This window comes from Molothrus aeneus, chromosome 2 (genome assembly GCF_037042795.1).
Source record: "Molothrus aeneus isolate 106 chromosome 2, BPBGC_Maene_1.0, whole genome shotgun sequence".
NCBI classification, from domain to species: Eukaryota; Metazoa; Chordata; class Aves; order Passeriformes; family Icteridae; genus Molothrus; species Molothrus aeneus.
In genome coordinates, this window is record NC_089647.1 from 85,700,524 (window position 1) to 85,712,710 (window position 12,187).

Consider the following 12,187-nt stretch of genomic DNA (forward strand, 5'->3'; position numbering starts at 1 on the left):
GTTAAAAAGGCTCAGATCAATGGTGGTAACTTGTCAGCAGATAGTTAACTTAATTACCTTATACAATACCCCTAGCTTTGCTTAACTTATTCAGCTCACATGCTCCAAGGTAATAAACTAATGTCTACAATTTGTGTAGTGGTTGGATTGTCATAGATATTTTGTCCTAAAGGAAACTCTGACAACCAAAGAAGAGGCAATGGCAAAGGGAAGAAAACCAATCCTCAATTTTGATATCTTAAATTTGAACTTTGTAAAAGACAGGGATTATAGCTGTGGGAAAAAAGAAATCCATGGGATATATTTTAAAGGTTACAGTTTAGTAAGTTGTCACTTGAAAGTTACTGTTGATATTTTCAGGATGGCTATTTGAGACTATACTTGTATTTAGACAGTCTCAGAAGTGCGATTAAAGAAAATAATAAATGTAATGGTGAAGTTGCTCATATTATTTGCTTTGTTGAAGAGTGTGTTTTAGGTGACCTGGACTGCATGCAAGAGATGCAGGAAAGGTCTCAGTACAGAGCTAGCATCATATTAAATAGACTCAGAGGCTGTGGCCAGGGGAGCTGTGTATTTGCAAACATCAGATCTCCTTGAAGCTCATTAATTTGTTATTTCCATTTCTGCTTCTCTAAATAGAAAAAATAGAAACCATATTTTATAGGCAAACTCATTAAGTCATGGAAAAATACTTTTAATACTCCAAAAATGCTCATGTTTTCCAACAGCATTCTTTCCTCTGCCCTCTTTGTTATGTGTGTTCTGATACAAGAGAGGCTTTGCTTTTCATGATTATTAATATGACATTATGTCTTTTATAGGAACCTGAGAAACAAAAGGGAAAAGTTATAGCAGAAAAACCTGAAAATGAAATAGTCCCAGTAAAACAGAAAACCAAAAAAGTGCTTACAAGTATCAAGAAAGAAATCCCTGTAGATGTGAAAACCAGGTAAGCATAATGAAGGCTGTTTAGTAGGGAAAGTATCATGTTTAAAGGGAAGATGGGTTGATAAAAATATCTGTATTTGACTGTTGCAGCTGCCAGTTCAGCAAACGCCAACAGCAGGTACCTTTGAGCAGCTTCCTCTTCCTTCCTGATGTCAGGGAATATCTGAAGCTTGCAAATAATAAATTACTTAATGGAAACACAGCACATAAGTGAGAGCTAAATCCAGTGATGAAAATCAGGAGAAGCAATGTTAAGGTTTTTATAACAGGTATTGCATACAAAAAGTGAGGTTAATGATTCTAGGGGCAGCACACCAAGCCAGCATTCGTGTGAGTGCCCTTAGCTGCCCTTGGGAAACTGCAGCCTCAGTTTCCTTTTCCATGTCATAGAGTAAGGTCAGTCTTGGATGCTTTATTAAAGGAGGCTGCTACCACTGCCAGTCCCTGTCCCTTACTGGCATGTGGTTGATGGCAGAGCATAGATAGGGGGAAACATGAAGAATCTTAGTCTTACTATAGCTAGTTCATTCCAAAATAGTGTTGTGAAATCAGATTGGTATCCAAGTGCCACAAAAGTAAACTTTACCAAATGGAGGTATGGTATATCAGCTGTGTTTTTCCTGCTGTAATTAATAGTAGACTGAGTTTACAGTTAGAAGAAATTAATGTTCTTCAAAATATTTCTGAAAACATTGCGTGGCAATGTCTTCATTTATTTTTACAATTGCTTTATCTTATATCACAAGTTCATTATGTGTGGCAGTTTTCAAAGGCCACAATGACCGCTGGCTTGGAATTCTTCTGCAAGAAACAGGGAAAATAGTTCCTCCCTAGAAGGTCTGAGAGACAGAATCAAATATCTGGAGAAAAAGAGCAATATACAGCCAATTGAATTTGGTGGTACATTTAAGTAGATTTATATTATTGTTTAAAAACCAGTCTTGTATATTTAGGTTAATAGTGTATTAGGAGCATGGGATCTGACAGGGGTGTATAGGGATAGAGTAGAAACAGGGCAGCTGCCATTTCTTGTTGCCTCTGTACAATCAGATGGCTTTTGTGATCCTGGAGCTCCAGGGTGAAAGCTACTTCTGGAGCGTGAGTGAGTTTAATACAATGTTTGGAGTAGTGTGGGTCATATATATATGTGTGTGTGTATATAAAAGTGCTTTTCAGTACTTCAGAGCTTTGAAATAAAATAATTTCTGTTTTCTTTTAGTCCCTTGGAATTGTCTTATACTCCCCCACTGGAAAACAAGCAGCGCAAAACCTTTCCATCCAAGATCTCCACACCACACCTTTTGTCGAGTAGCTCTAAATCAAGAAACCTCCCCAAAACAAGAGGTAGTGTGAGGCTGGTTTTTGTAAATACCTCAAGAGTTTTATATCATTGTCTGTAACCCCTCTTGAGTGCTGAATTCTAAGTCTGGTGTGAGAAGAAAGCTAGCCAGTTTATTATCCACACGTTTGGTTTTTCTTTTGTTTTAATAGGTCCAAGCAGTAAGTTAATGGAGAACAGGCCTTCAGTATTAGCAAAATTTCTCCCCAGTGGTTCTGCACAGGAGCTAGGAAACACCAGCAGCTCAGAAGGGGAAAAGGATTCTCCACCACCAGAGTGGGACTCTGTGCCTCTCCACAAAGCTGGCAGCTGTAAGTAATCACTAGACAATGGCAGAATGAGTGTTCTGCAATTAGTATCTGTAGATAGGCTTGATCTGTTTATAGATCTTCCTGTCTTCTTTTCACTGCATAGCTGAGCTCCATTTTTCTGCTGTAGGCCCCATATTGGTAGCATCTGTTATGATTTGGGAGGTTTGAAAATGGCGTGGGCAGAACATAGGTCATTCTACAGCTCTCCAGTGATGAACAGGATTCAGAAGCTGCTGGAGAAATTGAGAAAATTATAATTACTGCTCAAAAAGATGTATTTTCTACAGTAGATGGGGTTTTGCTTGGTCAAGTTTGCTCCAGCCAAATTTGGAACTAATTAGATTATTTGTCCTTGAGAGGGAACACTAAAAACACCTTAATGCAATGGTTAGCTTGGGACACTTACAATTTTTGTGGTTGCATTGTAAATCCCTTGTATGGGAACCAGCTCACCTCCTCCTGCAAATCAGTCTCTCTGAAATTAAACAGCAGACCTGAATAACCATAGGTGAACATAGAGAGGAGCTGCTGCTTCCATCACTGGGAGCAAACAGCCTTTCTCATAATTCCTCCATTTGACCAGAAGGGATAGCAGAAATTTGAGAAGCCTTTGCTGTAGTGTAAATCCTACAGGAAGATGTTTTGTGTTTCTCTTTATAGCCACAGACAACCTCTACAAGCTGTCTCTGCAAACCCTGAACGCAGACGCCTTCCTGAAGCAGCGGCAGCCCTCTCCAACGCCCGCCTCTCCATCTCCCCCTCCTCCTGCCACACCCTTTGCTTTCGGGCCACGGGGAGGCACTTACAGCAGCATTGTCAACAGCAGCTGCAGCAAGTGAGTCCAGATCCTACCTCCTACTGATTTCCCAGCTCCACTGGTGGAGCTGTGCTTCACAAGGGGCATCTCCCTGTTCCCCATTCCCTCTTCCCATGGAAACTGCTTTTCTGCAGATACACCACTGTGCACATCTTGCCTTGCCGTGAAACATTGTAAATTGGAAAAAAATTATCTCCAATTTATGATCCAACTCATAAATTTATCTCCAGTTTATGATCCAACTCATCTCTACAGCCACAACAGCCCTATTTTCCACAATACCAGCAGTTTCACTCCTAACTCTACTAGTTGTCTTCTTACTAACCATCCCAGAGGTAGCAGTAGTGATAATCCAAGCCTATGTCTTTGTGCTCCTGCTGAGCCTCTATCTACAAGAAAACATCTAATTCTCAATGGCACACCAAGCACATTCTTACCACATAGTGGACCCTAGTCCCTGACCCATCCTAGGAGCAGCTGCTGCCCTCCTAACCACCTCAGGATTAACAATATGATTCCACTACAGTTCCCCTGAATTACATGAAACTTTTCAGCTGTTATAAACATTTTCTTGAATGCTAGCTTAAATTGCTCCTTTTTAAATTAAACTGCTGAAGTCCAAAACCTTACTCGTTTTTACCCTCTTTTTTCTTTGTTTCTTTCTCATTTTAGTGAAACAAAAAACAAGCAGCCTAATGGTACCAAACATAAGCTGGCAAAGGCAGCTTCTCTTCCAGGCAGGAATGGAAACCCCACTTTTGCTGCTGTAGCTGCAGGTTACGACAAAAGTCCAGGTACTAGAACCAGTTTGAAGTTCTTAATAATTCCAAATATTTCCTGAATAATCTGTTATTTTGCTGAGGTTTATTTTACTCATTTTTTACGTACATATTCTCGCAGGTGGCAGTGGTTTACCAAAGGTTTCTCCAAGCAAAACAGATGTTTCCAGCAATATCAGCATTTCCCACACAGTTGTTGACAGTGATGGCTCTGACAGGTAATTTTTATATTCTCTAGGCAAATACCTGGACCACTAGAAAAGAAGATTGAGTATTAATGGTATTTTGAAGGGAGTGACAGAATTCATTCTGGTTAGGCTTTTTTTAAACTATTTTTAAAGTCTAGGCACATCATCTCTCACATTGCAGAAAAGTTTAGGAGTTGCAAGTGACTCAAAAGTAGAGAGAAAGATGTTCTGGATGTGATGGGAGCTTTTTCCTCCTCATTCCAAGTAACTCAACATTCTGTTCCTGTGCATCCACCCCATGAGAAATCAGCTTGGCCCTCTCAGTGCTGAGGAGTGTGTATCAAGGTCACTTGAAGGGTGACAGGCAGAGTACCTTGCTGTACAGCAAAGCCTTTCACTTCTGCTTTAACATAGAGACCAGAACTGTCAGTGGGCTTTGTGCTTTCAGGAGGAGCAGGGCAGAACTGCACTAGTCACATTCTCTGAGGCACATGTCTCTTCTGACATTTTGGCAGTTAGTTGTAAAAAGCAGTAACCTTTCTGGAGTAGGCAAGAGACTTGAATTCGAGTTTCCATATGTAAAGGAATTACTTTGAGTGAGGTTTGTGCATTGGAGCTTTGTTTGTTTTGGTGGATGTTTAGCACTGGTTCCAGTTAACTCAGCTGTTACTTTTAAGAAGCTTGTTCATGGGTGTATTTGTATCCCTTCCAAGTCACTGTAAATTTTATCTGCTTGAGAAAAAAACCTTGGACTCCATGAGTTTTCTGAACAACTGATCAAAAGAGCTACTCTCATGTTTGTTTGATGCTCATTCTACAGATTAAAGAGCACTGTCTGTATTATTGTGTTAATATACACAGGAAAATGTATATCACCAAAATCAATTGTTAAAACAAAACCAAACTGATTTCCTAACTCTTGATCACCATTAAATATTTATTTAGTATGTTTAACTATATATTTTTATATAGATATATAAATATAATAGTTAAATATATGTACACACATACTTTTTTATATAGATCAGTAAGTTCATATTGTCAATAGTACTGTGTTAATAAGTTGTGTATTGCCTTCCTGTTCCTCCATAAAATGTAGTTCGGGTTTGTGGAGTCCTATCAGCAATCCCAGCAGTCCTGATTTCACACCTCTCAACTCCTTCTCTGCATTTGGACACTCTTTTAACTTAACTGGAGGTGAGTTCTCCTGTTCAAATATTTTTCTATATTCAAATACAGGTAGAGAAATGTTGTGCCTTCATTCCACTGGTCTAAATACAGTGTTTCCATCCTCACTCCTAAAAGGGAAGACTATGTAGGAACACTTGTTAAAAACTTGGTATTATATTCTGAGTTTCACTCCAGAGAAAGTTAGTGAAATCTCACAGAGTGTTTGATGGACTGAGAATGCTTGGGTTTGTTTGGAGTTTCTCTGCTGCAGTAAAATTTCTGGGTTTTGGGGGTTATTTCACTACTTCTTCTTCTCCATCCCTCCCCCAAAACTTTACTGTAGGTCCCACAAATGTGCCAGTAGGCCTGTGGTTTCCTGAGCATAAACACCTGCTTAAAATCATGGCTCTGTTAAGTGAGGCAGTGGCCCAGCCCTCGTGTTGCTTTTCTCCTGTTTTCCTGCAGTATTTTTGTCTAGCTGCACAATGAACTGGTGCATACTAAACCAAGCAATTAATTAATAAATGTACTTAAATATTTGGGTGAATTTCCATAAATGTAATAGAGGTGGCCAGGCATTGAGATTGCAGGGTGTGGTTGCTCTGTCTACTTGGGCACGTGTGCTGTGTTTTGAGGTGGCTGAAAAGATGATAAGCAAAGTAAACTTTGGATGTGGCATTGGTGTCTACTGATAAAATGCTATTTACTGCCCCAGTTTGATGTCTGCTGGAAATGAAAACAATGGCAGCTGCTGCTGCTGTGGGGTTCTTTCTTCTTCATCAGCAACACTTGGCACCCATGGCTCTGAGGGCACCAGTAAAAGGCCTGGGATCAGTTCTGTGTGTGAGAAACAGGCAAGCCATGACTGCTGGTGCTCCCTTTTCCTTCTCATAGCAGAGATGGAGTCAGGGCTGGGGCACTCCCAGTGCTGCCTCTTCCCAGGAGTCACCTGGGAAGGGAGTGCTGCAAGGCAAAGGAGTGCTGCAGTCACAGAGAACTGCCAGGACTCTGAGTGCTGCTGTGCTTAGGCAGGACTGAATTACTCACAGCAAGGCTTCAGCTCTTTCCCCACTTTAACCATGACAAACTCTGTGGCCCTGTCTGATGCTGGTCACATAAGATGAGATTTGTATTACCTTCTAATATCACTGCAGCAGGACCTGCTAGAAAAATATGGGAAATAATGGTGAAAAGTATTGTTCTTGGAAAAAGAGGGAGAGTACTCATTTTTACTTCATTTTATTTTTAGAGGTTTTTAGCAAGCTTGGTTTAGCTCGATCTGCTTATGGGCAGGATGTTCAGAGAAACTGGAATGAATTCAATAATGTTCCATCATCCATCTGGGATCCTTCAGCTACAGATTCTGTACCCTCCTGGCCAACAAGCTCAAGTTCCCCAACTCATACAACTGCAGTAAGTACTCAGTCCATCCAAATACAATGGTTTATTACTGTTACCAACCTGTTCTGTATGTGACATATAATTTAATTCAGAGGAATTTGGGATGAAAAGAAATTAACTGAAGAATAAAAGAAGAAGGAATTTACATATATTCATCTTGGTGTATTTAAGTTGACATGGCTGTTGGACAGAGTTATTAGTCTCCTCACTTGCAAATGATGAATCCATGGACACTGCTTCCCATAAAACTATCACAAGAGCACCTTGCAGCACTTAGGAAAGTGTATTCTGCTCCCACATCCTTCAGGTTTGCTCCTGTGCCATGGCTGGACACTGCATATGTTACTGAAGGTTTGATGGACAGTTGCAAATAGGCAATATGATAACTTCCACACTTTGATTCTGCTTTCTGAATGCAGTATTGCACCTGTTTGTAAATTAACAAAAGGTCCCAGAAAAAACTATCTAAAAGACCTTAAATATATTCTTTTCAGTTTAGGAAAAAACACTAAAGGACTGAACACAAAGTCTTTAAACTGACTACTTATTTTGATGAAGATTTTGAGTATAGCAAAAGGAGAAAAACCCCAACTTTACTGATTGTAGTGCTGCACTGTCATCCTTGTGTCAGACTAGAACTTATGCTGCAACAGCTGTCTTCACTGCCAGCTGAAATCCTTCTTCATGTTGACTTCTGAAAATGTTTCTGTAGTGAGTAAGAGGCAGTGTTTACTTCACCTGGGAGCAGCTCAGATGGAGTGGGGGAAGGCAGGGACAGGGGAAGCCAAAGAAGGTCACACAGCTTCTTATGGACACAGGCTTGCAGATCCCATCCTTGTCATGTGGTTACAGCCAGAGCTGGAACCTCACTGAAACTATGTAAGGAAAGATGTTTGGATTTTGGTCACATGGAGGGCAGGTTTCTCAGCATTTGATAGAGGGAGGGCTTGAGGACAACCAGAACAAGCTCTCTAGCTCTCAACTCGTATTTCCCAGCTGCTTCTGAAAAATATTTAGAAGTGTGCTTCAGAAAACATCAAGAAGGAAGCCAGACAAATGATATAGAAGTGTCAGGTACTCCATTTAAGTACTTTGATTTGGGAGGAGATATTTTAGGAGTTTACTCAAGGAGAAGATCACATAATAAACAAGAAGCAAGCAGCAAACTGACTGAGATACTCGAGGCTATTATAAATGATAGGGGTATTTTCAAGTGGGTATGGCAAGCCAGAACAGGCAAGCTTGGCTTTTCCTGTTACTGAGCCTCCTTGCACTAGGTGCTGATAAGAGAGCAGGTACCAGGCCAGGGCCCTGCCCCTTCCTCTGTTCTGGGACAAGAGCCAAAGCCATTGTTGCAAACAGCACTTAGGCAGTGGCTCCTGTGTTACCCTATTTCTAGGAAGGTTTCTGTAGAGTTGATTTTGGTTGTTATCCTTCCTTGTTCCTCTTGCTTTCTCCTTGTATGCACAACTCTGCTTCTGTGCTTCTCCCCTCAGCCTGGCTGCCTTGCTGGTACTCCTCCCCAGGTTTCTTTCCAACCACATTCTCCTACTCCCCATTCCTGTGTTTCTCTGTGTGTAGTTCTGCCTGCCAGCCCCTTTGTACCTTCTTCCACCAGCCTTGAAAGGGCACAGCAGGTGCTTTTCTCTGCTGCTCCTTTCCTGGTTGCTTCTGATTTATGAGTAAGCCTTTCTATCATGATCTCCCGAACACTTTTGGGACAAGTAGGAGCAAACAGTTCCTGCCTCTTGCCTGCAGCAGGAAATAGGGTGGGCTTTTAGTGTGTTAAGGTAGGTTCTGAGCAGCAGAGCGAGTGTTTCGTGCTGTAAGCTTAGTAGTCTAAATGCTGGCATAGCTTAAATCTAACCATTTATTTATGTGACAGTAATACACTGTGACCCTGGTCTGGCTCAGCTTCTCAGTGACATCGTAGAGTTCTGGTGTCATTGGCCTGGTTAGCCCCCAAGTAATGCTCAGAACTCCTGTCCAGCTCTTGGTAGCAAATTTTGTGGTGTGTTAGCATCCAGCCAGCTTCAGGTATGATTAGACTGAGCCTGTCTTCTTCATTCCAGAGCAGAGAATAAAAACCTAAAAGGGAGAAATTTTCAGATTCTACCTTGTTTTCTTTCCTAAAAGGATTTTTATTTAAATCTTCAGATGCAGGGTACACTGGTTAACCTTTAGTGTGTGTTATCTAAGGGCAGAGATCTTGGGAAGGGGTGCCCTATCTCCAGCCACTAAATCCAAACATAAGGATGCTTGTACCTAACAGCACTTACTCAACAAGTCTGCTGCCTTTTGGGTGTATCAAGTTTCCAGTGTATTTGCAAATTGAATTTACAGCTTATGTACATTAAATCTGTTGACACTGGGTTATGTAGTGCCAGAAGCCTGCATGTAGGTTGTGTGCTAATATTAGCAGTAAGTTATGCTAACCTTTCTCATCTCCATCTTTGGCTGCTTCCTGGTATCACTTTCCACCACACCACGGGTCAGGTTCCTCTGCTTGCTGTTTGCTACTGTTTGGGCTTTAGTAAAATACAGTTGAGAGAACCTGGGCCTTGTGTTCCTGCATATATTCTCTAGGCTTGCTGTACCTGTCCTGTATATCTCAGATGCATTTGTGATGTGCTGGAACTCTGCATCTGCACCATGACCATTTGTCAGAGACTTCCAAGTGTCTTGGAACCAGGACAGACTTTATGGAATTCAGTGATAATTGGCCAGTTCTCCTGTCCCCCTCTCCCTTCATCTGGAGAAATTCTGGGTGGGGAAAAAGCACATACTGGGGAATATGCAGTAGGTACAGTGGGACTGAACACGAGTAGATTCATCCAAAACAGACAAGGTCTGACTACAGGGCAATAAATCTGCAAACAGCAAAAAAGATGAAAAAAGGACTTTGCTGTTATCTTTCATTGCAACTTGAATTTTTTTTATTTTTTGAGTCTTGAACCATGTTTATCCACCTCATTCTAACTAGTTTGTTTAAGCATAAGTGTTCTGGCCCTTGTGTGTTGAACACTCCTAGTGCTTAAATTAGCTCTGGTATGGGGACGTCTCACTGCAGTGCAAACAGCTCGAAAGCTGCGATGCGACTGCGCCCTGCAGCCTGTGCAGCTCCCAGAGCACTCAGCTGCAGCAGCAGCAGTGTTGTTCCTCTGGGCAAGCTCTAGTAAAGGCAGGTCAGAGCTCTGTGTTGCAGTGAGGATGGAGGGGGTTCTGGAGCAGGCTTCTTGATGGTGCTCCTAGGTGCTTTTCTTTTGGGGGGCTGGAAGGTGGAAATTGAGGCTTACCAAACCACCACTTTCCTTGCTCTGTCTTTACTGCAGTCAATCCTGGGCAACCCCAGTGGCCTGTGGTCCACCACTCCATTCAGCAGTTCCATTTGGTCAAGTAATCTCAACAGTGGCCTTCCCTTCACCACTCCAACAAACGCCTTGTCAGGCATTGATCTCATGGGTAGTGAGAGCTCCGCCACTGCTCCGCCGCCGCCCGCTGCTGCCGCTGTTGCCAATCCTGCTGAAGACATGGGACAGACCTACAATCCTTGGAGAATTTGGAGCCCAACCATTGGAAGAAGAAGTTCAGATCCTTGGTCAAATTCACACTATCCTCATGAAAACTAAAGCAAAAAGAAATAACTCTTACCCGGGTCGTGATACAATTCTGAATGCAAATTTTTGAAACGTCGTTTTCAGGCCGTTGCTTCCCCCAGCCCCACTCCCCCATCAGTCATGCTTTCATCACTCGCTCCTTTTCAAAGTCTGTCCTGCAATATGGTAGTGTGAGGTTGCAGATAAGCTTGGAAATGTCTGGGTGTGGTCACAAATCCCAACTACAGCTATAGCCTGTAAATATGAACAGTTTCACTGGTTTCATATTTTACCATCTGCCATCTTTATTTAGGAAACAATTTGAACTCTAAAATGATACTGGCATGCAATACTTTCATGAAAAGTTTGGGTTTTTAAATTTTTTCCAGTGTTATCCTCCAAGTTCTAATTTAAAATCAAAAGGCACTTTGTGCTAAAATGCAGAGTATTTTTTTAAAATAAGGCTGTCTTTATTAACACAGGTTGTAAGAATGTAAAAAAGGAAAAAAATCAACAAAAAATACCAACAAAACCAACACAAAACCTTAAGAGCAAAGTGGCTGAATGTAAGAGCATTCTGTTGAGACTGTAATACACTTTATGCTGTTTGTACATTTGTAAACCTGAATGCATTTTTAAGTTGAAGTGAAATGCACACAGCCAAGACTTGTGCAAGAAACAAGATACCATGTGCATTTCTTACAGATACAACTTTGGGTTGTACTTTAAAATAAATATGCTTTTTTCAAGATTTGTCTGCTGTAGTTCTGTTCCCCTTGTATTTTCTGCACTTGTGTGTTCATGATTCCACTTGGCAGAGTCTTTGTGCCAAAATCTACTGCACACAGAGCCTGTGTTACCAGAAACTTCACTGCAGATGAAACCTGGCTTCTCACCAGCGTGGGTTTGTATTGCAGATACAGATAGAGAATAGAAACTGTTTTCAGGGTTATGCAGTGCCACCCACTTGAAAATTCACTGGATAGCAAAAAGTTGGAAAAATGTCTACATTCTTGAGTTTCCAGGTATCAGGCATAAGAGCAGCTGCTGTTTATGCTCCACCCATCCCTTTGTAACACTGTTCTTGCATGGGTCTGAACAAGAATGTTACTATTCTTAGATATGATTTATCTGTCCCTGTAAGGTGCCTGTTTCCATTCATTAACAGTAAGGCATGCCCCAGTGACTACATGTATTCATCTGAGCTGAAGCCAAGTAAAAATGAACCCTTTCATTGCCAGAAACCATTAACAGACATTAGCACTGTGAATCTCAGTGGCACTGCTACCAATTTACAGCAGCAGGTGTTTATCAGAATCCATCCAGTAAAAGAGTAAGAACTGTGTATTTTAGTTAATATTCCTTCTAGCATAAAGGTTATGTATGCAACATAATATATCTCCCATTTATTTAACCAAGGGAGCCCTTTTCTAGCTTGCTTTAAGTGAACAAACTCTCCAGGTGTCAGGCTGCTGCTTTCCTGGTGCCAGCAGCAGAAGCTCAGAGATACAGATCTCCTGAATAGGAACCTGCTGTAACTCCATTGTTCTTAAAATTTTGAGTACTTCTAGAGCCATGCCAGGTCATGAAATGTTCAACTTGGATTTGTGTGCAATTTGCCTCTGAGTAACTGAG

General features: G+C 41.4%; 1 protein-coding gene across 1 annotated transcript in view; it reads left to right on the plus strand.

Moving 5' to 3' along the window:
* TMEM131 (transmembrane protein 131) overlaps positions 1–11,301 on the plus strand; it is a 45,809-nt gene extending 34,508 nt beyond the window's left edge. Inside the window, 10 exon segments of the mRNA XM_066545208.1 lie at positions 825–952; positions 2,171–2,295; positions 2,443–2,601; positions 3,262–3,436; positions 4,091–4,212; positions 4,319–4,415; positions 5,485–5,582; positions 6,805–6,968; positions 10,289–10,561; positions 10,563–11,301. Of these exon segments, the coding sequence (XP_066401305.1) occupies positions 825–952; positions 2,171–2,295; positions 2,443–2,601; positions 3,262–3,436; positions 4,091–4,212; positions 4,319–4,415; positions 5,485–5,582; positions 6,805–6,968; positions 10,289–10,561; positions 10,563–10,643 (1,422 nt within the window). The 3' untranslated portion in view covers positions 10,644–11,301.
* The last annotated feature ends 886 nt before the right edge of the window (positions 11,302–12,187 follow it).